A 27,928-nucleotide genomic window follows, 5' to 3' on the forward strand; every position below is an offset into this window, starting at 1 on the left:
GCCCTGGGCCTCGCCCCGCCGAGCCTGGCTCTCCCACCCCGTTCTCGATCCCCTCGGCCTTCGCTTCGCCCTGCCCCCTCCTGCCAGCGCCCGGACGCCGAGGACCCCTGGACCGTTGGCGCACGAGTCCCTGCCGCGCCCTCCAGCGCGGCCAATGGGGCCTCGAGTTCCGCCGCGCGGCCAACGCAGCGCGAGGCGGCCCTCCCACTAAGCAGCGCGAGGCCAGCGCCACCCGACGCCAGCGGTGGCCTGGGACATGGCTGGAAGAAGGCCACATTCCTTGGCCTCCCCAAACCGCCCGCTCTGGGCGCTCCGGGCAGAGGAGCGTCGCCCACCAGGGAGTTCTAAGTCTTGCAAAGAAAGAAGCCCAGTTATCCACAGTGGAACACCAAGGGTCGGGTACTTGAGCACAGCCAGCATGTGGAGATTCAGAATGCAGACGGTCTGCGTTAAGCAACGCAGAGCCACGTTCCTGAGAACAAAGGACCTAACTCTAACTTGAACCAACAGCTGAACTGCCGTTCCTGCCAAAAAATAATGGTGGGGGTGGAGGTGCAATATCCCAAGTAAATAAATTAATCTTTTAGATAGTAGCATTTTTAAAAAATTTATTTTCGTTTTAGGCGGACAGAATATTTTTATGTGGTGCTGAGGATCGAACCCAGTGCCCCACGCATGCTAGGCGAGAGCACTCTACCACTGAGCCACCACCCCAGCCCCTAGATAGTAGCATTTTATATCTTAAAAACACATGCTTCTAAGCCAGCATTTTGCTCAGTTTACTCAAGGTTTGATGAAAACAGAGGTGCCTGGCAGAAGGGTATCACTAGAATACAATTCTGTCTGCTTTCAACCAGCTGGTGACATTTCAAACATTAAAGAGAAACCTCATTTAGACGGGAAAGAATTCTATAGAATCCTTAAGAATAAATCTATTCAGGGTTGAGGATGTAGCTCCAATGAGTTTCTTGCCTAGCATGCAGGAGACTGTAGGTTCCATCCCAAGCAACATAAAACTGAAAATCAGTAAATAAATCCCTAACCAATCAATAAGCTCAAATACAACAAAAGCTGTGCTGATTTTTTAAAAAAAGAGTCCATTTTGAAAATGGAAATTGTTAGAGGAAAGAGGTTAATGTTTTAGTCCTTTTTTCATGGTCAAAAGAACAATGAATATGTTAACTTAAAAACTAAAAGGAATAAAAAGACCCAACAAAGCAGCACTAATATAGAGATTTTATTTAAACTGTATTGAGTTTTTACAGCACATTGCATGTTTGTCACAACGCAACTGCACAGTTTGGATTTTTGGCCACATCATGTCACTTACACCCACAACAGCTCTGAAAGGAGTATTTGATGAACGGATCTGAGCCAAAAGCCCAGTCTCTCTCTCCAAGGCCATGCAGTTTATTCACTGATGGGACAATCCCTCAAAACAGCCACACAAAATAGACAGATACAGTCTCCCCAAATGTTACCAATATTACTCCCCCTGAAAACAGGCAGAGTGAAGTGCAATCAAAGTAAAGTTAATTAAAAAGCCACTCATGACTGGCAGTAATTTTTAATGATTGAGAAAATGGTTAAAAGAATTTTATGTATCAGAGACAAGGAAGAGTCTGTTACTTTTTCAATGATCTCAGGAATTTCCCAGACACAAAATCTCCATTATTCAGCTCCATTTAAATGGGAAAAAAAAAAAAAAAAAAAAAAAAGTTCTGCTAGGCTGACCTAAATACGCCAAAACTTTTTAGGTTACATCCATGGCAAGTATAAAAGCAGCACAGATGCTTCTCTGTAGACTGAAGAAAAAGGCAGGACAAATAACAATTCTTATTCTAAATGAAGATTCTAGTTATTTTGGAATGAATTTTTTTTTCTAGAAAGCAACATGAAAGTAGCAGTGAGAAAGACAAATACCACAGTTTTAAAACAGAATAAGCCTAAATGTCATTTGCCTTTTATACACCAATGACTTAAGGAAAATGTATAAAGGAAATCCTAATGGTTTCATTATAGAACAAGGAGACTGTATCTGTCCCAACCACAGTACATGGCTATATCACTATCTTTTGGTTAAGTGCCACTGGTACATATTAAGATGAAAAAACAAAATCAAAACCAAAATAAAAAAAAATTTTTTTTTGGTCCACATGGACACATTTTCTCTCCCAATTTTGGTATCAAGGCTTCATTCTCTTGTTTGGGTTCCATTGTTAAGTGCACAAAAATAGACAGCAGCATTTGTACTGAAACCCTCACATACCAAACAGCATATTCTAGGAGGTAAAAACCAAACGCTAAATTCTACCCTCAAGGTGTCAAGTGTTCAGGATAAGAAGCAGTGTGACTCAGAGGAGGCAGCAGCCAAGGGAAAGACAACATGGGGGAAATGGGCAATGGAATAACAACAAAAACCTTTGTTTTATTTTCATGCCAGGAGAGGATCAAGGTGGAGCTCCTGTATTAGCACCAGGACAACTAGGAAAAGTCAGGCGCGAAGGGTAGGGCACAATCAGCAGATATTTCACAAGATAATTTTTGCTTCTCCCTTCTCATTCACAGTGCATACCTCCAGAGCTGCCTTGGCATAACAGAGTGACCACCGCCTTCACAGCTCTGATTTTTTCCAAGACTAAACATCAGCAGAGTTTTCTTCTGCTCCCAAAAATGTCTCACTCCCTAGAACTGTCCCCCTAAACTGAATATTCACTGATGCTGGCTGATGAGCCAAGTGAAAAATACATTGAAACCTCCACTTGGCCAACCAGTCTTTAAACCAAACTCCACAGAAAGACAGTACTAATTGCAACTAGAGGGAGTGCCTCTAAAGACTGAGCCTTCATGCACAGACACAGAGCACAGAGGTACAGAAAAGAGTTCATCTCGAATAGGATAGGAATTCCTATCTTGTATACTATAATCTGCTTTTTTTCAAGGTAGAGGAGAAATGGGTCTGGTTATCACTTGCAGTTTGGTTATACATATGCCTTTCTATTGCTGTTTGGACACCTTGCACCAGGCAGTATCTATGAAATCATCATCTTGTGACCCCCCCCAGGAGAAAGAAGCTGGAGTCACCAACTCAACATTAAGCTTCCAGACTCTGGGTCTGGATCAGGACCATTACCCTAAGTTGAGGGTCTCTCCAGAAAAGGACCTCCGCCAAATTGAAACTCCTCTGCTCCAGTCTCAAAGTACCAAGTAGGATTTCTCAAGATGATATCTTTGAGCTCTGTGATTTCATGAGCCATACCAAGGAACCTTTCAAACTACACCTGAAGCAGATCTTCCCTTCAAACCTGTTAAAACTGGACAGGTCATCTCCTTTGCATTCAACTGGAAGCTGTAGCGATAGGTTTCTTCAGATGTTGGCTCATGAGCTCCCTGGCACGAGATACTTGAATGTGTTCGTAACATGAGTTACAGACGAGAACTGGGTCATAGAGCTGTTGATCAGGAATGGGCAGCTTCAGGTGGCAGCATCCAGCACAAAATACATTCCCACAATTTCTGCCAAAACACAAAGAAGGAAGAGTTAATCAGAAATGCCAGTATGCTGAGAAAGAATTACAATATAAAAGGCCTTCCATGAATGAACAAAGAGAAAGGTCGGTGCAAACATGATTCCTATAAGGCTTTATATCTCCATTTTCAGAGTAATTCAAATTAGTTCAATAACTATGTGCTGCACTGTTTTGTTTTGTTTTTTAATATTTATTTAGTTGTAGATGACCACACAGTATCATTATTTAATTTATGTGGTCCCGAGGATTGAACCCAGTACCTCACACATGCGAGGCAAGCACTTTACCACCGAGCCTCAGCCCCTATGTACTGCACTATTTTATGAGTCACACAGAACATCTTACCTGCAATGGTGTCTTCGTTTGGCCAACCAGAATTCACAGTCACAGTTATAGCAATGCGATGCCATATGGTCTGGAACCCAGCGAGTCACCTAACAAAAGGCACAAGGAAAAATCCTAGGTCCTTGTCAATAGAACGGAAGAGCAACATTACAACAAGGAGAGAGCCCAGGTGAAAATGACATGCATCTGGGGGAAAGGTCAGTCTATAGCATGTGACTTATCTCTGAGAAACATAACTCATTAGCTCACATTAAGCACCCACCACATATGTGCCTAGACATACCTCAGTCTCCTTCTTATCCACAGGTTCCCAACTTGCTTCTGAAAGGCAGTCTTCACTGTGATCAGAGCCAAAATCTTCTGTATCACTGCCATCTGACTCCTTCAAACATGTCTGAAAAAAAGGCAGAAAACATCAATATCACCTTCATCACCACTAATGCTGTTTACTACGTGCCAGGCACCATTCTAAGTACATTATATACATAAACTTGTTTAATTCCTCACAATATTTTTGCACTGTGTAGTACTTTTATCCTCATTTTACAAATAAGAAAACTAAGCCAGAGGAAAATTAAGTTTCATGCCAGGCATTGTGGCGCATGCCTGAAATCCCAGGGACTCAGGAGGCTGAGGCAGGAGAATTGAAATTTCAGAGCCAGTCTCAGTAACTTAGTGAGGCTCACAGCAACTTATCAAGACCTTGTCTCAAAATGAAATAATTTTAAAAGACGGGCTAGGGATGGGGCTCAGTTAATTAAACATCCCTGAGTTCAATGGAAGGAAGGCAGGCAGAAAGATAGATTTAAGTTTTGGTAAGTGGTAAAGCTGGATTTGAATCTAATATTCTGTATGCTCTTAATCAGTATGCTATATCACAGGGCAGAAAGACTCTCTCTTGTTGCATCCTAAACCAGGCATTAGCAAATTGGCCCACAAGCCAATATTTACAATATAGGCCAATATATCCAGCCCATCTTCGTAAATCAAGTTTTACTAGAACATAGCCTAATTCATTCATTTACATTAATCATCTATGGCTATTTTTTTAAACATTTATTCTTTAGTTGTAGGTGGACAATACCTTCATTTAATTTTTATGTGGTTCTGAGGATGGAACCCAGAGCCTCAGACACGTTAGGCGAGCACTTTTCCTCTGAGCCACAACCCCAGCCTCATCTATGGCTATTTTTGTGCTACAGAGGCCACATAGTTATGACATAGATGGTATGGCCCCCACAAACCCTAAATATTTGCTATCTGGCCTTTAAAAAAATTGAGTTTCCTGACTTCAGTTTAAAAGCATTACCCTGAATATTAAGTTGTTAGCTCCATCCACGCCACTAGAGAGATGTGGGCAGAAGACAAGTGGGAGTGCCTTAACAGATGGAATGGAAGTGCCTATATAGTAAAATATTATGGGGGAGGGCTGGGGTTGTGGCACAGTGGTAGAGCACTTGCCTAGCACATGTTAGGCACTGGGTTAGATTCTCAGTACCACATAACAAAATGAATAAATAAAGCAAAGGTTAAAAAAAAAAATGGGGGAGAGAATGTATCCTAGAAGCTCCCCCAGGATTGTCAGGCGAGAACCTGAAGCAACCCAACACAGTAAAGCCTGCCTGGTCCTCCTCAGCTCTCACCAGGATTGTTCCAAAATGTCCTAACCAGCCTCTCAGTCTGGATCCAATCTCCTACATTGAGCCAGGCATGATGGCACTAGCCTGTAATACCAGCGGCTCGGGAGGCTGAGAAAGGAGGATCATAAGTTCAAAGCCAGCCCCAGCAACTGCTAGGCACTAAGTAACTCAGTGAGACTCTGTCTCTAAATAAAATATAAAATAGGGCTGGGGATGTGGCTCAGTGGTCAAGTGCCCCTGAGTTCAATCCCCAGTACCAAAAATAAAAAACAAAAATCCTACACTGTTGGTTAGGCTCTTGCTCAGTGATAGAATGCTTGCCTACCATATGCAAGACCCTGAGTTCAATCCCCAATAATTCTCTCTCTCTCTCTCTCTCTCTCTCTCTCTCACACACACACACACACACACACACACACACACACACACGTAAAGGCTTATTCAAATTGTATAAGTGCAGAATTCTACATCCAATAACAATGATGAAATTAAAATATTTTTAAAATTCTACACTGTTACAAGAGTAGTTTCCTTAAAATATAAATCTGATGATATTTCCCACTGGCCTAAAATTTCATTGCCTTGAGGGTAAAAATCCAAACAAGAAGGATACTTGACCATTCCAATCCCTGTCTAATTCTCCACCTCCCCACCATATCACTCACCTCTCCCTCACAGTTCCCAGCACAAATATGTATGCATGTCTTCAAGCAAACTGCCACACACTCAACCCTTTAAGCCAGGCCACTGCAGGACCTGTTACCTCCTTGCTTTTGCAAATGTTTCTTTTTCACTATCTATCTAGCAACATATATCACACATTCTTCATTCAACTCAAGCATTATCTTCTCAAGACAGCCTTCCTTGACCTCTCATTCCACTCTTAACCCCCTAACACCTTATACCTTCCTCAGTCATAATACAACAACTTTCAAGATGTTTACTTGCCTTTCGTTCTATAGCCCAAGCCCAGTGGCACTCAGCAAGTGCTCAACAAATGAATGCTGAATGGATGGAGAGCTAAATGAATAAAATAACTGAAGGGATGAATGGCAATTGGTGAATACTTACAAAATCATCCTCATAGTCCATAGGGGGCTCTGCTGGAGGGGCACAGCAGTGACGGATATCCAGTCTCATCTGAAGCTCACGCACCTGTCGACGTAGCTGCTCTACCTCTTGCTTGTACCCTGCTTCAATTTGCCGTAACCTATGCTGGATCACGTCTGTGGGAAAGGGGAGTCCATCATCATCCAGGTAGAGTGGAGGCACTGGAGAAGGGCAGCTCAGTGGGACAGGCTTTGTGCTGGAGACTTGCTTTGGGTGACCAGACAACCACATCCGGTTGTTTTTTCCTCCTGGGCCAGTACAGTGTCCATTGGAATGACTAGAACAGATAGGTGACTTCACACCTTCTCTCTGAGCCCACTGGCCCCCAAAGCAGGGCCCCGTGGCCCTCATCTGCTTACTGCTTGACCTCTTGCTACAGCAGCCATAGGAAAGCAGCCGCCGAGGGGTAGTCTCCCCACTTGGGAATGAAGTCACCAAGCCTTGGAAGCTGTCCCAGTTGGACCCTAAGAAAGAGAACTCACTGATCTGGCTCTGAGAAATTGGTTTTCGGACCAATTCCAATGGCACTTTCCCAAAGCGAGGATTTTCCAGTAACTGCCCACTCCTATTATTTCCTTTCTTGCCAGTGTCTTCCTCCCTACGGATCAGATCCAGCACAGAACTGGGCTGTTCCTGATGGGAGATACCTGCCACAGACTCTGGGGGATCTTGGTTGAGGAAGTCGGTGCTTGGCTCTAGAGGAGTTTGGCAGGTAGCACTCGGTAGATTGCAAAGGTTGCCCAGACTCTGATTCAGAACACATCTGGAGGTCCCACCTAGCACAGATTCTATCTGTGCCTGTTGGGTGGCACCCATAAGAGAGTCTTGGGCAGACTGAGGAAAATCACAGACTTCACCATACTTGCAGGGAGTGATCTTGGAGGGCACACTGATGGTTTCTGTTTCAGGCTCAGGTGGCTTTCCTGAGCCACTGAAAGTCCTACCCAGCTCATCCTGAGCAGGAGGGTCTGGAGCTGGTGCCTTAGTCTCTTCCAGGACTTGGATCTCAGGATCACAGGTGTTCTTCACTTCCCGGGGCACAGCAGTATTAAGCAGTTTATAACTTAGAGAAGAGCTTTTGTGACTCTTAAAAGTTTGTTTATTGCTCAGGTAGTCTTTCTGGTTGCTGGGCAGAGGGAGAGGAAGGCCTATTTCTCCTACAGTCTGCTGGGGACCTCCTACCCCGGATTCCACAAACGTTGTCTCTGATCCTTCAGGATTGCTGTGCCAGGGCTCTAAGCCAACTCTGACCTCCTGACAGTGGTTATTCAGGTTAGGGTCACTGGATGTGCGAGTCAGGGGGCTGCTTGTGTCACAGGCAGAAAGAAGATCGTCCATGGATCTGGTTTTAGGTAACCTAGAATGACAAATTTAACAACTCCAGCTCAGGAAATGGGCACCATCTCCAATATACAGACAAATTTATTTTTTTTTAACTTTTTTTTAAGAGAGAGAGAGAGAGAATTTTAATATTTATTTTTTAGTTTTCGGCGGACACAATATCTTTGGTTGTATGTGGTGCTGAAGATCGAACCCAGACCGCACGCATGCCAGGCCAGCACGATACCGCTTGAGCCACATCCCCAGCCCTATACAGACAAATTTAACAACTCCAGCTCAGGAAATGGGAGCCATCTCCAAAATACAGAATCAGGTTTTAAGAGCACTATCAAAGCTAGAGTTCACAAGATAAAAAACAACATTTAAGGTTACAAATAACCAATGTTCCATGAAAGAAAACTGCAAAAAGGAAAAAACATGGATTTCATTGTTAAGAACCCAGGATCTGTCTTCAGCTTTGTCAGTATTCAACCTATACAACTTCCCTGGGCAATATCAACCACTTTCATAGTTTCAACTGCCTGCTATGCTGATGCCTTCTAAAACTACTATTCTAGCCAGGACCACACCTGAGCCTCAAACCTTATTTCCCATTTTCTTCTCCATCAGAGTAAGACAGAAAGAAGATTGGTTCTGGAGCTAGATGACATAAGCACCAATACTGATGAGCTATACAATTATAAGTAAGTTATTTAACTTGTTGGATACTTGATTTCCCCCCCTATAAAATGTTAAAGCTGGGTGCAGTGGTATACACAATTGGAAGGCTAAGGGAGAAAGATCGCCAAATTGGAAGCCAGCCTGGGTAATTTAGCAGCATCCAGTCTCAAAATAAAAAATGAAAAGGGCTGGGAATGTAGATCAGTCCTAGAATATCCTAGGTTCAATCCCCAGTAGTGGAGGAAAAAAGGTAATAAATTATACCTTATAAAGAGGTGCCATAAGGATTCAAAATATAGGAAACTACCCAGACTTATTAAGATAACCTCAAAACTACTCAGATATTTTCTAGAATGACCATCCTGACTTCTTAAAATTTATTTTTATTTTTTAAGTATTTTTTTAGTGATCAATGACCTTTAATTTTATTTTACTTATATGTTGTACTGAGAATTGAACCCTATGCCTCACACATGCTAGGCAAGTGCTCTACCACTGAGCCACAACCCTAGCCCCCTATCCTGACTTTTAATGTAGTTCAAAGTCCTTAGAGCAATGAAAATTAAAGGAAATTCACCAGAAAACAGAAATCACTGGGCTCCTCTTTTCAGATGCCTTAGTCACTTTGGCTCATAGAGAAAAATCCTCTGAAGGTATACAATATAGCTTATTTTAAGTAGCTGACTTTTGAAATTTTATTATAAATAAATCTTTTAAATATATTTTTAAGATTACTTTTCTCGTGGGCTGGGGTTGTGGCTCAGAGGAAGAGTGCTCACCTAGCATGTGTGAGGCACTGGGTTCGATCCCCAGCACCACATAAAAGAATAATAAAAATTAAAAAAAAAAAAAAAGATTACTTTTCTCATCAAATTTTTGTTTGTTTGTTTGTTTTGTTTTTTTTTAGTACTGAGGATTGAACCCAGGGGTGCTCTACAATGAGCTACATCCCTAGCCTTTTCTTTTTTTTTTATTTTGAGACAGGGTCTTGCCAAGTTGCTGAGGCTGGTCTCAAACTTGCAGTCCTTCTGCCTCAGCCTCCTAACTTGATAGGATTATAGGCATGCGTCACTGTGCCTAGCTTTGTGATCAAGTTTCATTTTCTTTTTTCTAATTTTGAGGCAGGGCCTCACTAAGTTGCCTGGCTGGCCCTAAACTTGTGATCCTCCTACCTTAGTCTCCTGAGTAGCTGGGATTACAGGTGTGGACCACCACATTTGGCTAATTTGTTTTGTTTTGTTTTTGGCCAAATAAAATGGCAGGAAATTCCAGAAAGGCAGAACCAATGGTTATTACAGTCTCTGAAGTCTCATAGCCAGGGCTCAAATCCCAGCTTGAAAACTCTAAGAAAGGTTAAAGTACCCACCTCCTAAAGATACCATAAGGATTAAACAAAAAATAATGTACATTAAAACACATTGCTCAGGGCTGGGGTCGTGGCTCAGTGGTAGAGCGCTTGCCTACGTGTGAGGCATTGGGTTCGATTCTCAGCACCACATATAAATAAATAAAATAAAGGTCCATCAAAAAAATAAAAAACACATTGCAGAGTTGGGGTTGTGGCTCAGCGGTAGAACGCTTGTCTAGCATGGGTGAGGCCCTAGGTTCAAGCCTCAGCACCACATAAAAATAAAAAGTAAAATAAAGGTATGTGTCTAACTACAATGGAAAAAAAAATTTTTTTTTTCAGTTTTCGGTGGACACAACATCTTTATTTTATTTTTATGTGGTGCTGAGGATCAAACCCAGCGCCCCGCGCATGCCAGGGGAGTGCGTCACTGCTTGAACCACATCCCCATCCCCAGCCCCATTAAAAAAAAAAAAAAAAATTTGCTCAGTGCTTCTTATAATATGTTATTGCATTTACTGTTTACTTATTTATTTCCCTCTACTGAAATTCCACAAGAGCTGGACTGTGTCTTATTTGAATCCCCAGTACCTAGCATAGAACCAGGCACATAATGTGCAGAATGAATGAGCTCAGAACCTAACATCAAGTTTCCATTGGTAAGTTCCAAGTGAATGGAACAGATCAGTAGGGCTAAATGAGATGAACAAGAATTAGGCCTACACACCTGTATTTTTTCTGATATTATTATTACTATTATTGTGGTGGTAGAGATAGAATCCAGGGCCTCCCACATGGTAGGCAAGCACTCTCCCGCTGAGCTATATCCCAAGCCCAGTGTATTTTTTAAAGAAATGCCACAACTTTCTCTTTTTTTCTTTTCTTGTTTTGCTTTTTACTATGGGAACGTTTAAGCATACAAAAGAAGACTATTAGTAACTCCCATGTACTCATCACCCACAATCAAACAGCAATAGTCTGCCATCCTCCACAACTGACTCCTTTGTGCACCACAGGTTTAATCAGTGATGCTGGAATAGACAGTCATGCCTGAGGAACTTAGAAGGAGGAGAGTTCATCCAGCTCAGGTGGTCAGGGAAGGCTACACTGAAATGGTAGGATTTGAGCTGGGTATCAAATGTACTAGACTTCAATGAAAGAAGAGGAAAGTAAATACGACATTTCTGATCTAGAGAAAGGTAAAACCAAAGGAAGTCAGGTCAGTTGCTACAGAAACCAATTCCTTTCAAATCCTTATATCATTTATTCCTCTAAACCCAAATCACTTTTTTGAGCTGCTTACAACACACCCCTTTGCTATCAACTAACATTTAAATACCCACTTCCCTGTAACACCTCTTTCTCCCCCACACTGGTTAGGCCTCTTACCTTTTCTTTTCTTTTTTGGTACCAGGGATTGAACCTAGGGTTGCTTAACCACTGAGCTACATCCCCACCCTTTATATTTTATTTTGAGACAAGGTCTCGCTAAATTGCTGAGAATGGCTTTGAACTTGAAAGCCTCCTGCCTCAGCCTCCGAGATGCTGGGATTACAGGCATGAGCCACCATTCCCAGCTCCTCTCACCTTTTCAATGAACATTGGTGGCACTAAGATTCTCTGACTTTCTAAGCTCAGACACTTGGGACCTATCTTGACTTTGAAGAGACTTCACTCTGCACTTCAATTCTTCAAATTTCAACCAATTCCATAGTTTGCTAATAACTTTACTATTGTTTCTGAATTGAATCCTCTTTTCCAGGGACTGTTCTCTTTATATTTGAATTACTACAATGATGCTGGCTGGTCTCTGTGTTCTTCTAACTACCCTGCTCACTGATAAGCTCTCCAAAAATCCCATCATCAGTAGGTCACAATAACTTCCTTATTTTGACAAATAAATCAAAATAACTTTTTTTAATGCTTAAAGTACTCAGTGACCTGTCCCATATATATCTTTCCATTTCTCAGACTAACCCCTTTTCGACCTCTGCCAGCTCCAGAGAAATTTGTTTTTCAAAATTCTCCACATACCCAGTTCCTTTGGACCTCTCTCTGCCTGCCTTGTTACAAACCCCACAATTCCCTATGTCCCATGCATTTTTTTTGCCCACTTAAAAATTTATTAAAGCACTTATTATGAACCAGGCCCTGAGCTAGGCATCTGGGACTTAAAAAATGACATTGCTCTTATCTAGTCCTTCATGAAAATTTCCTGAGTAAAATCGTCACCAAATGATACTTTAAAGCATCTCATTTCTCAAACAGCTTTGAAATACGCACATTTTTACTTGCTTAGATGCTTAGAATTTTTCTCTAGTTGTTCTGTGTTTTATCTTATAGCTTAAAAGTATCTTCAAAGTAGGATCTGTATCTTCTATTCTTTGTTATAGCCCACAAAACCTTGTAAAACACTAAGCCATTTGTAAGTATTTGTTTAGTTACAGATGGATACATACCTTTATTTTATCTATTTATTTATTGGTGCTGAGGACTGAACCCAGTGCCTTACACATGTAGGAAAGTGCTCTACGACTGAGCCACAACCCCAAGTTGCCATTTGCAAGTATTAAAGAAATAAGCTACTAACTTAAGGTAATGATTATTAAACAGATCCTAGAGCTTATTAAAAATCTGAAAATCTAGGCATGGTGGTACACACTCGTAATCCCAGCAGCTCAGGAGGCTGAGGCAAGAGGATTGAAAGTTCAAAGTCAGCCTCAGCAACAGTGAGGTGCTAAGCAACTCAGTGAGACCCTGTCTTTAAATAAAATACAAAATAGGGCTGGAGATGTGGCTCAGTGGTTGAGTGCCCCTGAGTCAATCCCTGGTAACACCCCCACCCACAATAAAAAGAATCTGATAAAAAGCTTTTCCCTGGAAAAATAAACTTTTAAACCTAAACCCAAATTCTGCAATAGTATGGGGAAAGGGGAAAATCATAGAATTCCAAAGCCTATCCCCTGACAATGAACTCAACTCAAAAGACCCTAAAACTGGACTTGGGGTGTAGCTCAGAGGTACAGTGCTTGCCTACCACACACAAGGTCCTGGATTTAATTTTTAGCACTGCAAAAAAAATAAATAAATAAAATAAAATAAAAAACTTAAAATGTTGGGGTTTTGTCATCTTTTATAATATTCAACCAAGAACGTTACATATTAACTTTAAAAACCTTCATCCAATAAACAAATATCAAAATTTGAAGTATGCACATGCTTTGAACACAGCATATTTGTTTCTAGGAATCTGACAAAAATACTAGCACAAATGCAAAGATATATGGACAAAAAATTATTATTAAATGTACATTTGAAAGGGGGTTGAACCCATGCTATGCACATGCTAAGAACATCCTCTACCACAGAGCTATGCCTCCAGCTGAACTATATATTTAAAATTGGCTTAGTGGGACTGCAAAATGGTGAGGCCAATATGGAAAGCAGTATGGAGATTCCTAGGAAAGCTGGGAATGGAACCACCATTTGACCCAGCTATTGCCCTTCTCGGACTATTCCCTGAAGACCTCAAAAGAGCGTACTACAGGGATACTGCCACATCGATGTTCATAGCAGCACAATTCACAATAGCTAGACTGTGGAACCAACCCCGATGCCCCTCAATAGATGAATGGATAAAAAAAATGTGGCATTTATACACAATGGAGTACTACGCAGCACTAAGAAATGACAAAATCATGGAATTTGCAGGGAAATGGATGGCACTAGAGCAGATTATGCTAAGTGAAGCTAGCCAATCCCTAAAAAACAAATGCCAAATGTCTTCTTTGATATAATGAGAGCAACCAAGAACAGAGCAGGGAGGAAGAGCAGGAGGAAAAGATTAACATTAAGCAGAGTCATGAAGTGGGAGGGAAAGGGAGAGAAAAGGGAAATTGCTTGGAAATGGAAGGAGACCCTCATTGTTATACAAAATTACATATAAGAGTTTGTGAGGGGAATGGGAAAAAAATAAGGAGAGAATTGAATTACAGTAGATGGGGTAGAGAGAGAAGATGGGAGGGGAGGGGAGGGGGGATAGTAGAGGATAGGAAAGGTAGCAGAATACAACAGTTACTATTATGGTATTATGTAAAAATGTGGATGTGTAACCGATGTGATTCTGCAATCTTTGTAATGTTTTGAATAACCAATAAAAAATAAAATTAAAAAATAAATAAATAAATAAAAGTGATTGCAGCTATATAGCAAAAAAATAAAAAAATAAATAAAATTGGCTTAGATGGTAAATGTATTTTACCATGATTTTTTTGTTATGGGTTTGATCCCCCACAGGAAAAATATTTTTTTTTTTAAATAGTAAAAACAATAAAGTAGCTTTATATGTATTGTCATGGGGTGACAGCCTGATCAAAGTGGGGGAAAATTGCAGGATGATATGCAAAACATTCAGGTTTTGTTTTTTAAAAACAAATATAATATAGAGGCAGGAGTATGTATGCTGTTTCAGTTTTACCTAGAGAGCCAAGACAGCTTGCACCTGGGGGACTCAGGTGTACCTATATAGAGATGTTTACAAATATTTCTACATAGATTCATCCACACTGGGGGCTGGGCATAAAGCTCAGCGGTAAAGTGCCTGCCTAGCATGCATGAAGCTCTGGATTCAATCCCGTACTGCAAAAAAGGAAGAGATAAAGAGAGATAAACAACTGGAAGTGTTAGACAATAGACATCAGTGGGGACAAGTATCAGGAGCAAGTACTTTTGTTATCTCTTTTTATATTGTTTGACTTTGTTTTTTAAAAGTTAAGAAACAAGGATTGCTTTTATAAATTAAACAGCCTCCATCCCTCTTTCCCACAAAAATTCAACCAGAAAATTTATTTAATTTCTTGTTTTAATTTCTGGCCTGTTTCTGAGGGAGTAAAGGCCATCTCCCTGCTGGGAACCCATTTCCCCAAGAGTCAGATGCTTCTGGAAGCTAAAAACATTGTAAAGGTAAAGGTTACTAAGACAGCAAGCTTCCCATGCCTTGTATTAAGTGAACAAAAATCAACACCATTCCCACAAATCTTCATGAAGTAGTCCTTTCTTTTTCATTCTCCTCTCCCTTGCTTGGGTATGTCACATGGGGTGATAGCAGGCCCAGGAAAGAAGGTAACCAACCTTATCTTAAGAGAAGACCTTGAAAACACACAGAGTGTATCCCAGGCTAGCCATGAGTCTATACCCATGTTTCTTCTTTAACTGATTCAAGAAGTTGCTTTTAAATAGCTCATTAAAAGAAGAAAAATGACTTTTAGGCAAGATAGGAATCAGTTACTACCTTTCTGGTAGAGAGAGAACAAGGGCTTTTCTCACCTGTCCAGAGAGCGGCCAGAAAACTCCTGGCTCTGGGCCACTGGGGAAAGGTAAAGATCCATATTCTCTTCTCCAAGTGTGCACGGAGATGATGCAGGCAGATAAACAGCTGTCCAGAGGTGAAGGGCTCGCACATGACAAACGGGATGCAGGACCTAGGGAGTGGCCCGATATTAGCGTTTTGTAAGATATTCCTGGTCCCTTCTCCTTCCCTAAGCCTTTGGCTCTCTATTCTCCCCACTGACTCAGCCTCTTCACCCTACTGATTTCTAAATTGCATTCACAGGAAAATGGCTCGGACTTACCATGTCTGAGCCGGGCGTATAAAGGAAGTTATGAAAGTTCTTATTGCCAGCTCGCAGGAGCGCCCACACAGAGCATGTTCGCTTGTAGATATTGCGCTTCTCTCGCTCACAGGGGTTGTTCGCCAGGAATGTGCCATAGAGACAAGAGTACGTGTGCTGTACCAGTTTTACCTAGAGAGCCAAGACAGCTTAACCTGGGGGCCTCAAGATGCCATTCTCCCAACCCTGGTCACAGGCTTTAGGACTTACCAGGAATGCTTCATTAAATTCAAACACACAGGGGAACTGCTTAAGCAACTGATGAACAGAATCGAGCCACTGGAGGAACACAGGGCATTGTTCATTTTGGTCCTCTGCATTCTCCTGGTGGCCACAGCGGTCTCCAAACTTGTGCCCAAAATCCAGCCAGTCAGACTCCACTAACACTTGGAAGCCCTGCAAAGGAAATAGTCCAAGCATGGGGTCTCTCTGGAAAGGCTATTGTGCTACTTCCCAGGGGACTGCCCAAAGCAAGGAGCTGGTGCCTTCAAAGAAGAACAGGACTGAACTAACGTCCTCTATGAAAAGATTCCCAAGACAGTTCCTCAGAACCCACCACCATCCCTCCTCCCTTATACCCGACCCCCTCTCAATACCTCCAATGTCCTGTAATATGGGTCCAGTAATATTTTGGCCAGGGCTACAATCTGCGGTGTCCGGTCCCAGCCGTCAGAGCAGTGCACCAGCACAGGCCGGCCTTCCCGGTCTACTGTATTAGCCACCAGCACAGCTGCTTTTAGCATCACTGACAAGTGCTGCAGCCATTTGGTACTTTCCAGTGCTGACAACCAGCTATGCAAGAACAGAAATCAAGCCCATCACTAAGGGTACTAGGGCTATCCACCACTCACAGACAGTTCAACCCAACAAAATCCCCAGTAAGAGCTGGAACCCAGAGGACCACCCATAGCCTTTTTGCTAAAAGTACCTAGCAAGAAGGTAGGGAAGATAGGACCTGAGGCAGAAAGGAGCCTCTTAGAATCTAAAAAGGAATTAGAAAGCATGACAAGCACATTTAGCCACTTTCTCTCCCCAGTTCTCTATGTTCTTTGAGTAGGACAACTGATCTAAACAAAAAGAATCCAATGTCCTGTGACGGTGCCAAAGTATTGGCTGAGAAGTAGTATTCTTGGAACTGGTCCACTGTACCCAATTCCACCTAGGCTCTGGTCTCCTGTACCTCCAAATTTCCCATCTCCTCAAAATCCTCCAAGAACAAAAAGAACTGAGTAAAGAATGAGACTGAAGGGATTTGCAATCACAGCAGGGAACACCTACTTGCTGGGATCTGGCATTTGGCTACACACAGCTCGGAGGTACTGGAAGCTGTTCCGGATGGCATGGATATTGGCCATTCCCATAAACACGACCTCACAGTTGGGATAGTACTCTGTAGACATGAGAGGAGAGTGAAGCATAAAAGCAGATCCTGGAAATAGGCACCCAGGTCAAAAGCAGTTCTAGTGGACAAACATCCCCAGCAGTGAAGAATACTCCAGATGGGAACCAAATATACTCTTGAAATCTTTATCAACTTTTATCTTTGGATTCTCTGGTGCTATATAGTACTAGTAATATTAATGACAGTAATACTAGTAAGAATGACAACATGTAGTAAATTCTCAAAAAATCTAGTAGCTTCTCTGTGCAACTAATTTTTATATATGGAGCCTCTAATAACCCTAAAAAATTTGCAAGGTATATATTATCCCCATTTTACAGGTGATAAAATTTGATGAAGAACTTCAATACAACTATAGTAAATGGCAGAGTCCTAGTTCTAAGCAATTTTGTTTGTTTCTTTCCACTCCACAAGTTGCCCCCAAACCACATCTTCACCAAAGACCCCAAAATACAAGGTGCCTGCAGACACTGGGGTAACAGCATACCTTCGCATTCACAACCTCCACCCTTGGCACGGTTAGCCACTGCTGCTGTGTAGGATCTCGCATCCAGGATCAGTAGCTTTTGAGGGGCTGCTGTGCTCTCCACCCCAGAACACGCAGTCAGAGAGGAATCTAAATACACATAAGGAAGAAGTCTCAGGGTCAGCTAGACATCCAGCCTCACTCTGACTCTGGTACTCACTCTCAGAAGAGAGCAATGTGCAACTAGAAAACTACCTATCTCACACCCCAAAGCCTTCCAAAAGGCAGGGACCTAGACACTCTGTATCATCTTTCTCCCATCCTCTCACTGGAGGGGGGCCTGTTGCCTGGGGTCTAGTAACACCTATGCCTTACCAAAGTCAGTGTCACATGCCTCGCTGGCATCATTATTCCCAGTGCTGAGAGGGCCCCCACTGGCCCTTGTCCCTGGGTCCAGGGCACAGGCTTTGGCAATGGATGTGACCAGGTACTCATCATCAGCATTCCGCCAGCCCCACCAACTGATCTCAGGCTGGCTGCAGCGGGCAATGGCAGCCCCATTGCGAAGGTGTCTGACAAAACAGGAAAAAAAAAAAAAAAGACAACATAATGCTCTTGGCATTCAATCCTCCAGAAGTCTACCACAGAGACCTCAAGGGTGCAAACCCAGGTCTCCAGAGCCAGCATGGGCTACCAACTCATCTGGCCATGATAATAGCAACCAAAAGCTTTAACATCTCTAGAGAGCTTTACAGTTTACAAAGTGCTATCACACACATTTTCTCAAATGGGCTCTGTGTTCCCAAGATGACCTTGACTCATCAAACCTGCATAGCACCTGCACCAGGTACAGACATACAGCAAGAGAACAAGATCTGAGCCAAGAACATGAACAATTCTAAGCCTCATGATTACTACCTGTTTCACTCTATTTTAGTACAATGTTCTTGTGCAAGGGCCAGTAAACTTTTTCAGTAAAAACCCAGACAATTTTTGGCTTTGTAGGTCACAACCAGTTCTGTTGTTACTCTTTTTTATGTTGTTTTAAATAACACTTTAAAGAATGTAAAAGCCATTCATAACTCACAGGCTGTACATGAAACAGGCTGTAGGACAGATTTGGTCCACAGGCCAGTTAGCAACTTCTGTATTAATGCAATACTTTACACACACACACACACAAACACACACATGCATGCACATACATACACATTCTCTCTCAAAAATAATAAATAAATAAAGTGAATAAATCCCCTAAAGACTTATCCTTAGAAGAAAAAATAAGGCAATTCTTATTTTTAAATTATTTCCGCCACTTCTCCAAAGCGTATCCATTCTCAGCAGGCTGCCAAAAACCTCAGATTTTGTCTCTTTCCCTACTGAGTAAAAAAAAGCCTCCATTTTCCATCTCCCACTATCTCACCTGTACACAACCACAGGGATGCGCTTCCAGGAACGGAAAGAAGCCACATTCTCCAGCTCTTTATCTGTGATCCATACAGGAACCAGCAGCTTTTGGGGGTAACTGGGGCATAATCTGAGGAGAGACCAGAGGAGATTATTGAATTGGTCTATGTGATAACAAGACCCAGAGGATATTTTTATATGGGAAGAGGGATCAGGAGCCCTCCTATCTCACAGACCCAGGAGCTGTGCCACCCTGCTTTGGTTCCCCCACCCCTGCCCTCTCACTTGTAGTTGCTGTTGATATGTGAGACTCTCCAAACATTCTGCAGGTCAAAGCCCATCCTGACAAGCTCAGCCTCCTGCCGACATCGTATGTGATCTCCTGCAACACAGTCCCCACAGTCTGTCAGCTTCCCAGAGTGCGAATGTCCAGGGGTGGAGGAGTTTCAAGAATTGAGGGATAAGAAGCAGCCTCCCAAAGAAAGCACCTCACTCACCTGGCTGACACAGATGGGTATGCTGGTCCTCCTCAGTCAACCCCAGGCACCAGGCATGGTAGGCAAAGGCAAAGAGGTCCTCAGGTTTGGCAGGTCTTGCTGTGGCCCGGCTTAGCCTTGTGAGCCACTCTTGGCACTGCTTGAAAGTGGAGAAGTGGCACCTGCAGGGTAAGGGAAGAGGCAAGGGACAGATGTGCCCTGGGGGAGGGACAAGGGACACTGACCTGAACTCAAGAGAAGCTGTCTCTTGTGACTATTCCCAAGAACTTCTGTGTTTGAGACATACTTATCTCCTCTGGTGAGTCCCTACGTCAAATCTAGAAATTACACATGGCCCTGAATCTCTGCACTCCCTGTTCCTACCCTACCAGTCAGTGCTGTTTCCCATGACTCCCTAACACAAGCCTTCTGCTTCAGGCAGGACATCCTGTTCACATCACTCCTGCCTCCTTGTTCTTTCTCTTCTTCTGCTTGATAATGCCTTGTCTCTGCCTGTCTCTACTGACACTTTGAACATGGTTTTAGTGCCACTCCTTCCTTGAGTCCTTCCTAGCCTATCCTCTTCCAGATTCCTTCTTCTCTTGCATATTAAGCACCTGGAATATGGCTTTCCATAGCATACTGCTACATGTTAAGTCTTCCTTCAGCAACCAAACTTTAGCTTCTGTGAGGCAAAGGGCAAGGTGGATTCTTTCTGAATCTGCTCCAGATTTGAGCATATGGCAGGCCCTAAACCAGGCATCCTTCTAATACTCCTTGTAGCCATCTCAGTCACTTTTTTCTCCCATGATCCAATCTTTCAGCAAATCCTGTAGCCTCTTCCTTTAAAATACACACAGAATCTGACGACCTCTCCGTATTTTGGCTGCCACCACCCCAGTTGGGACGCTACCATCTCTTGCCTAGGTAACTGCAATAACTTCCTAACTCACCTCCCAGTTTCTACCTTGATTTGTCCCTGTTCTTTTCCATCTAGTCTCAATACAGCAGCCAGATGATTCCAAAAAACATTATTCAGATCACATCACTCCTTAGCTCAAAATCCACCAGGAGTTTCCTAATTCTCTCAAAGTAGAAGCCAGTCATTGGGACGCTCTGCTTTGCTCTCAGACCTTATATTGCACCATCATCACCTCCATGCACTCCACTGTCTCCTGCCGTTGTTCTTGCAGTGTGCAGGCACAGGTATACACCCACCTAGAGCCTTCACAATCACTGTTTCTTCTGTCTGGCATACTCTTCCCTAAAATATCCACACATTCACTTTCTTCAGGTCTTGATTCAAGTCACCTTTTCTGATCATTTGTTTAAAACTATCGTCTTCATCCCCATAGCACTCCATGCTCCTTCCTTGCTTTATTTTTTTCCTTTATAGTTATCATTTATGCCAGAATCTCCCCACTGGAATTATAAGCTCCATAAGGAAAGAAAGTTTTATCTATTTGCTTTCTGTTGTATCTTTACTCCCTAAAATAGACTGGTCTGAAGTATTCAATAAGTGTATGTTAAATGAATAAACAGATGAATCAACAATAATGTGGAGTGCTCTGTACCAGGTATTATCCTAGTTGCTTTTATGTGCATTATCTCATTTAATCTTCATGATGACTCCATGAGCTAAATATTATCACTATTTTTTCAGATCAAAACACTATAGGTCAGTAAATTGACCTTCCCAACTGAGAACAGTTTTTACCTTTTCCTCCAATGGGGAAAATAAAATAGTATCTTTCCTCTCTTGCTCAAAAGAAACTTGCAGCAGAGACGTCTGCACAAGACTAGGGTGAGGGGACCTAAGTAAGGTCCCATTGTTCTCACCTCACCACTTTGGAGTCCTTGCAGGCAATGTGCAATTGGAACATATCACGGCTCTCCACGCTGTCAATCATCCGGAGAGGTACCTTCAGAGGAAGGACAAACTGAGGTTCAGATCCCTCACCTCAGCACCACTCCTCAACCCCACTCTGTCCCAGATGCTGATGTATCATTGGAAGTAAGAAAACTGGCATTTATTGAGAAACTGTTAAGCGCCTTGTAACTATGCTGGATCCTTGACATATCTGGCCCCAATTCACAATTATAATAACCCTGCAAGGCAGATATTTTCACCCTATATTGTAAGGAGAAAAATCAAGGTGACTTAGAAGACTTGTCCAAGGTCACACAGCTGGTAAGTGGCAGTACAGGAAAAGAGCTCAGGTTTAGCTAAGCCCAAAGCCTGCACCTTGCCAACAATGCCACTGTGTTCCTTCGAAGAACCAGCAAGAGTAAAACAACGGGGGGAAAGGAAGAATGAGCCTGAGAGACAGAAAAATAGACTTGCAACTAGGAGAAAGAGGCTGGTGACAAAGAGAAAGAACCCCAACTTGTTTTGAAAAAATGATCAGGTACAGCATTAGAACGATACCACATTGAACCTCACAGGGAGTTAAACTTGGATGTGAGAAAACAAGACAAGAACTTACGTTGATGACAGAGTCCTTGAACTTGATATGCAGCCGGTAGTTAGAGATGGCAATGAGGGCATCAGCTGCCCGGCCCAGGAACTCCACTCCCTCTCCCTGAAGCACTGTGAAGGGTACCTGCCAAGGGGCAGAGGAACCCTCAGTCCATAATTGTGTTGCCCCTCATTCTCCTCTGTAGTCCCTGCTCTGTAGAATCTTCTGTGGCAAAACTGGACCAAGGCAGCAAAGGAGAATCCTCTCCACAGTCGATACCAAGTAACCGCTGCACAGGAAAGCTGCCTTTCCTTCTCTGAGGTCAAAGGCTCCATAACGTACACACAGACCCCTCAACACCACCCTATGACATCCCTTCAGAGAACTGGAAGCCAGAGCTTCAGTATTAGAATCTCTTGGAGATTTTGAGTGGGGAGAGAGGGTATGTTTTAACGAGTTAGAGAGCCCTACCCATCTAAGCCTCTAATTCCTCCTTACCTGAAGATTTTCCTCCTCCTTCACCAGTTCCTTGGGAGGGAACAGATCCTTGGCTTGGATATACTCCAGGCTGGGAGGCCCCTCCTCACCCTGTTGGAAGGCCAGAGCCGTGAGTTGCCAGGCTCAATTTGTCCCTTCAGGCTCATTCATTTCCTTCCTCCCACTAATAAATCTACAGCCCCCCACACAAACACACACACTCACTTCTCTCTTATTTCTTCCTTTTCTTTTTTGTGGGGTGGGGTGAGGGACTGAACCCCAGGTTGCTTTACCACTGAGCTATATCCTCAGCCCTTTTATTTTTTGAGACAGGGTCTCACTAAGTTGCTGAAGCCAGCCTCCAGCTTGTGATCCTCCTGCCTCAGCCTCCTGAGTCACTGGGATTACAAGCATGTGCCACAGTGCCTGGCTTTTCTCATTTTTTCCCCCTTCTTCTTCTAATGCCACTGGAGATTGAACCCAAGGGCAGCCTATCATGAGCTACATCCTGAGACCTTTTTATTTTTTATATTGAGACAGGAGTCTCACTAAATTACCCAGGCTAACCTTGAACTTGTGATCTCCCTGCCTCAGCCTTCTGAGTAGCTGGGATTACAGTAGCTGGGATTACACTGCCTTCAGCTCCCACACATGCTTCCAAAAGGTTCTGACATCCAAGGAGAGAAAGGAGACCTGGCTTAGTTGGAGGTGGGGAAGGGTAATATAGAGGGGGTACTCAAGCCTAGTAAGTGTAACTGGAGAGTGAGGGAAGCCAAGGAGGATCTCTCCTGTGGAATCAAAATTTCAAATGAAAGAGGGCAGAAAACCACGGGGCGGGGGGGGGGTACTAATGTAAGGATCAGACTAGGAGTGGGAAAGTGCTGTTCTGAGGAAAAGGAGCAAGGTATGGCAGCTAACCTACAGCCACTGAAGCGCCAACCTGGTGGGTGAAGGAGACAAAGAGGAACAGGTTGGGGGGATTCAGTGGCAAGCCTCTAGAGGGCCTTCAAGGAGCTTTCAAAAGGAGGATATGTTTTGGAGCTGAGTTTATCTTCCTGTTAGGCCCACACTGCTATCAAGCCCCCACTACCTGCCAAGAACCTGCCCAGCCTGCTGCTCTGAGGGGAATTCTTGAGGTATACCCATAGCAAGCAGAAGTCACTCCCCTCCTAACCACCAGGGAGGAGAAAAGAGGGGATCCACTACTTGGAGGAAGAAGACCCAAGGACAGCCAGGGGAGAGAAAGAAAGAAGGCCTGGCAGACACCCACGGGGAGGGGGGCGGTGTGGTGTGTGTGTATGGGAACATCTGAGAGGACAGATGGGGGAAGCTGAGAAGGAGCATTAGCCAGAGGGGAGGAGGGGAAGACTGGGAATGATGCAGAGGTACAGAGCCCTGCAGTGGCAGGGAAGATGGAGAAAAGAGAGGTTGTCTGGGGGACAGTCAAGGAGAAAAGAATGGCATGTCAGGTGAAGGATAGGATTATGAAAGGGGGAGGGGACTGGAACCCAGAGGCAGCTCGCAAACATCCTTTGCTCCCTGACCAGCCCCCTAACATCCCACACAGCCTACTAGCCACATCCCACATACCCAAGCAAGGATGCAGCGGGTGGGACCAAGATGGAGAGGCGGAGGTAAAGGGATGTACCCCTGTAGGGCGGGGCCTGGAAATCTGCAGTCAAGGGCAGTGGCTGCAGGACCAGAATGGGCCATAGAATTTCTATCCTAGGCCTTCGATGAACCCCAGCATCCAAAGATTGAAGCAAGTCCAAGAAAGAAAAGGGCTAACCCTTCTCCCAATTCCCCAAACGTCCAGGTGGGGCCAGGGGCCTGAGGAAGGGGCAGGGTTGAAAATTAATATCCCAAAGGCTGGACCTGGGCGGGGCTGCGAGTGCAGCAATCGTTGGAGCCCCCCGGACGCCGCAGGCAGGGCTAACACTTACGAAGCAGCTAAGCATGGAGCAAGAGACGCGGGCGGTCAGGCTCATGGTCGCGGGCGGTCTGGGCCAGCGCACATGTCCCCGGAGCCGCTGCGCTGCCCGCCAGGTCCGGGCGCCCGCCGCATCCCGGCTGCGGGGCCTGCCAGGTGCAGCAGAGGCGGCCAGGAGCGAGCGGCTGGCGGCGGGGAACCCGCTAGGCTCCCGCGCGCCTCTCCCCTCCAGTCCACAATGGAGCGGGCCCAGCTCCGCCCTCCAGCACAAGCGCGGAAGGGAGGGGAGCAAGGCAAAGGGAGAGCCCCGGGATGGCGCCCGGAAGGCGGAGGCAGGGCGGGGCTGCTGTGCAGGGGGCCCGCCCCCACCCAAGCTCCTCCCTTTCTGTAACCGCGTGGGAGGGCAACCCAGGGCATTCTGAAGTCCCAGCTGAGCTACCGCCCAAGGCTGCCTGGGAGGTAGAAGAAAGCCGGCCTCCACCTTTTCATTTCAACCCACTCCTCTTTTATCATACAAGCTTCTCTCCATCCTCCCCTCCTCCCTAGGTTCCCCCAACGCCAGCTCTGGATCCCAAGATGGACCTCACCGGTATCTCCATCCCATGCCCTTTCCATCCAGTTCAGTGCTTGTTCCTTCCCTCCAAAACTACCACCCACCATACCAGGTCCATCAGTGTCATCCTCCAATCCCCTGATCTCAAAAAATTCTTTTGGTTCCTTTAGAATGTACCCTACTCTAGTGCCAAGTTAGACATTCATAGTCCTGAAAGGAAGTCTTTTATGTTTTTTTTATTTCATGGCCCTGCTCAACCCTACTCCTTCGACTCCATATCTCCCTTGTTTCACATCCTCTGATCTCTGGAAAGAAAATCCTTATTGGAGAAAAAATTTCTTAGTCTGGGAAAGAGAAGAACTGGCATTACGGACCACAGAAGCTATACAGAAACAAAACTTGAAGCCCAGGGGTAGGGCTGGAAAAAAAATGGGTAAAGGTCCAAAGAATAACAAGTAATGGGGCTGGGGATGTGGCTCAAGCCGTAGTGTGCTCGACTGGCATGCGTGCGGCCTGGGTTCGATCCTCAGCACCACATACAAACAAAGATGTTGTCTGCCAATAACTAACTAAATAAATAAATATTAAAATTCTCTCTTTAAAAAAAAAAAAAAGTAATAAGGGACTCAGGATCACTAACAGTCAGAAGGAGATGGCTGGAACCCCAAACTTTCTGTGGTGTCTAGTAAATTTCAGAAAGTAGGGCTTTTGTTGTGGAGGAGGGGACAAACAGGAGAAAATCTGACATTTTAAGCATCTACTTATGAGTCAAGCTGTTTCAAACATTACCTCACTAAAACCTTTCAAACCTATAAGAAGTAAGCCTTATCGTGTTTTCAAGCGAGACTTCAGGCCTAGAGAAAAAGTACGTAATTAATCTAAAATAGGTTTGCTGAGAAGAGACCAGACCAATATTTCATCCATCATAGATCCACATGTCTGTGGAAGGAAGGGAAGAAGGAGAGAGTCCTCTCACCAACTGAATGTATTAACTGTCCCTAAGCATAGGCAACATCTGAAAGAAACTGAAGAGATGCAGTCAGGTTGAGGGCCTGGTCTGGCCTAGTACTCCTTTCTCATCTCATTGCTTCTTCCTCCTAGCTCTCAGGATATAAGAAGTACCCTGAACTTGGGGTGAAAGAAGAGCAGGTGCAGTTAATGGGAAATTTACAGGACTAAACCCCTAGTGATTCATCATATTTTGGGTACCTTCAGGATGCCTTCCTACTATACATTCAGCCAGCTGTTGTCTGCAGTGGCTTAGCAGCAGCACTTAAGAGCTAAAAAAGCCCATGATTTTGGTAGAGTCATTTGACACAACACCCACAATATTCAAGGGGCCCACCAGAAATCCAAGGGTTTTAAATATAGAAGGTATAGTTTTTAGACTGGAACACAGAGATTTACTAGAGACTCAAGAAAAGTAAGAGGAGAGCTGTTATGAAAGGCTAAGGAAGTCAGTGGTATATAGATAGTAAGGAATGACTTAGAACATGCAGAAAAAAACTTCTAGATATTTCTCATCCCAGTGTTTTATACTGCTTTCAATCTAAAAAACCCTGAGTTGGGGGTATAGCTCAGTGGTAGAGAACCTGCCTAGCATGGACAAGGCCCTCAAAAAAAGGTGGGGGAGGAAAAGAAAAGACAAGAAACTCTAATTTACCTCCAGTGCATATGAACATGTTTAGGAGCTGAATAAAGTAGCTTGGAGCTCAAAGTCCAAGAGAGGTGGGGTGGCTTCACACAAACAGACACAAGGGTTACAGAAAACAATGATTTGAGAAAAGAAAGAGTACTCACCATTCTACCGTGGAGAGGTTCCTGGCTGACTGCTGTCACTATAAGGAAACAGAAGAACGTAAGAGTAAATAGCACCATTGATGTCACCATAGAATCAACAAAACCCACACATCTACCCTTAAATCTCTCTTCAACTCTTATTTTCCTCCCTTACAGAGGATCCAGCCTTTCACAAGTCACTATACCAGACAGAAACAATGGGAGCTACATGGAAAGAAAGCAACAAGTGATCCTGCAGGGTGTGAAGTCAGTCACAAAGTTCTGGAAGTGTCATCCAGACTTATTCACCAGAACTCAAGAGTCCTGACTCCCAGACCAAGAAGTAGAACACTCCAACCCCTGTTCTTTGCAAGAGAACAGAAGAAATGCCAACTCTGAAGACACAAAAGATGTCCAATTAAGACTCACTTTTGGCCCTAGTGGGGGAATCCTAAAGACTGTTCTGCCAGTCTGAGTCTGGGAGTAGCACCCACTTGACCTCCAGAGTCCAGAGCAGAGGACAAGAGGGAATGGGCCACCACCTGTGATAAGAGAGCAATAGGGCTGGACAAGTCCTGCTGAGTGTACTTAACATCAAGTGAGGTGGAATCTATGGGGCAAAAGACCACAATCTGGGCAAAATCAGGCCAGTCGGGTCTTGGAGTCAGCATCTGTCTAGTGGGTCCAAGTAACGGGAATTTCAAGATGAGGCCTCCTAAACCCACTTAGGGAACCAGAGGTCCGCTGACTCCTTTTTGCCTGCTATACTCAGGGGCAATGCAGCAGAGTTCCGCAAAAGGCTGCAAGGATAAAAGCCTCCATCTGCGGTCCTGCCTGCCTCGAGGATCACAGTATTCTCTTCCCCAGCCCACCCTCCCTCATGGGGGAGCCCGCAAGCGGCAAGCCAGAGGTGCTGCCTCACCGCCCACTGGCACGCAGCCTCTGAGGAACGGAGAGAGACAAGGGGAAACAAGGACCAAGCCTAGAAGGCCCAGGGCTTCCGGACCTACGGAATAAGGTCCCCAGAGACAGGCCAGGCTGGCAGGGGATTCCAGGTGCCCAGGTTCTAGAGGCGGAGCCTAAAGACTCGGAGGCGGAGCCCGGAATGACAGAAGGCGGGACTCAAGAAAGCCGGTGGGGGCCGGGGCGGGGCCCCGGCAAGACGTGGTCCCAGTTCCCAGGCTGGCAGTGAACAGGGCACAGTGACTCACCCAGGCGGTGTCCGCCCGACCCTCCAAGGCAAAGCTCTCACGACTTCCGTCTCCCGCAGCTGCTGAGGCCGCGCAGCTCGAACCCCACCACGGTGCCCCTTTACCCAGCCAATCGCATCTCTGGC

At 44.4% G+C, this 27,928-nt stretch overlaps 1 protein-coding gene across 3 annotated transcripts; it reads right to left on the reverse strand.

The window, feature by feature from the left end:
- Nucleotides 1-1,221: 1,221 nt before the first annotated feature.
- On the reverse strand, nt 1,222-27,894 carry Mtmr4 (myotubularin related protein 4). Of its 3 annotated transcripts, none has more exons than XM_076869997.1 (19): nt 27,804-27,894; nt 26,614-26,651; nt 22,352-22,441; nt 21,881-21,997; nt 21,234-21,316; nt 19,416-19,576; nt 19,204-19,300; nt 18,935-19,048; nt 17,887-18,083; nt 17,533-17,661; nt 16,922-17,033; nt 16,240-16,435; nt 15,854-16,039; nt 15,605-15,775; nt 15,300-15,454; nt 6,587-7,982; nt 4,159-4,269; nt 3,876-3,964; nt 1,222-3,516 (listed from the first exon to the last, which is right to left on the reverse strand). In XM_076869997.1, exons 2-19 carry the CDS (start codon nt 26,614-26,616, stop codon nt 3,339-3,341), a joined length of 3,585 nt encoding a protein of 1,194 aa, XP_076726112.1. In that variant the 5' UTR covers nt 26,617-26,651; nt 27,804-27,894; the 3' UTR covers nt 1,222-3,338. The 3 variants fall into 3 exon arrangements, with proteins under 3 accessions (XP_076726112.1, XP_076726113.1, XP_076726111.1); XM_076869998.1 differs by lacking the exons at nt 26,614-26,651; nt 27,804-27,894 and adding an exon at nt 24,274-24,464 and having other exon boundaries at nt 6,587-6,741; nt 7,273-7,982; XM_076869996.1 differs by lacking the exons at nt 26,614-26,651; nt 27,804-27,894 and adding an exon at nt 24,274-24,464.
- Nucleotides 27,895-27,928: the final 34 nt, after the last annotated feature.

This window comes from Callospermophilus lateralis, chromosome 11 (assembly GCF_048772815.1).
Source record: "Callospermophilus lateralis isolate mCalLat2 chromosome 11, mCalLat2.hap1, whole genome shotgun sequence".
NCBI lineage: Eukaryota > Metazoa > Chordata > Mammalia > Rodentia > Sciuridae > Callospermophilus > Callospermophilus lateralis.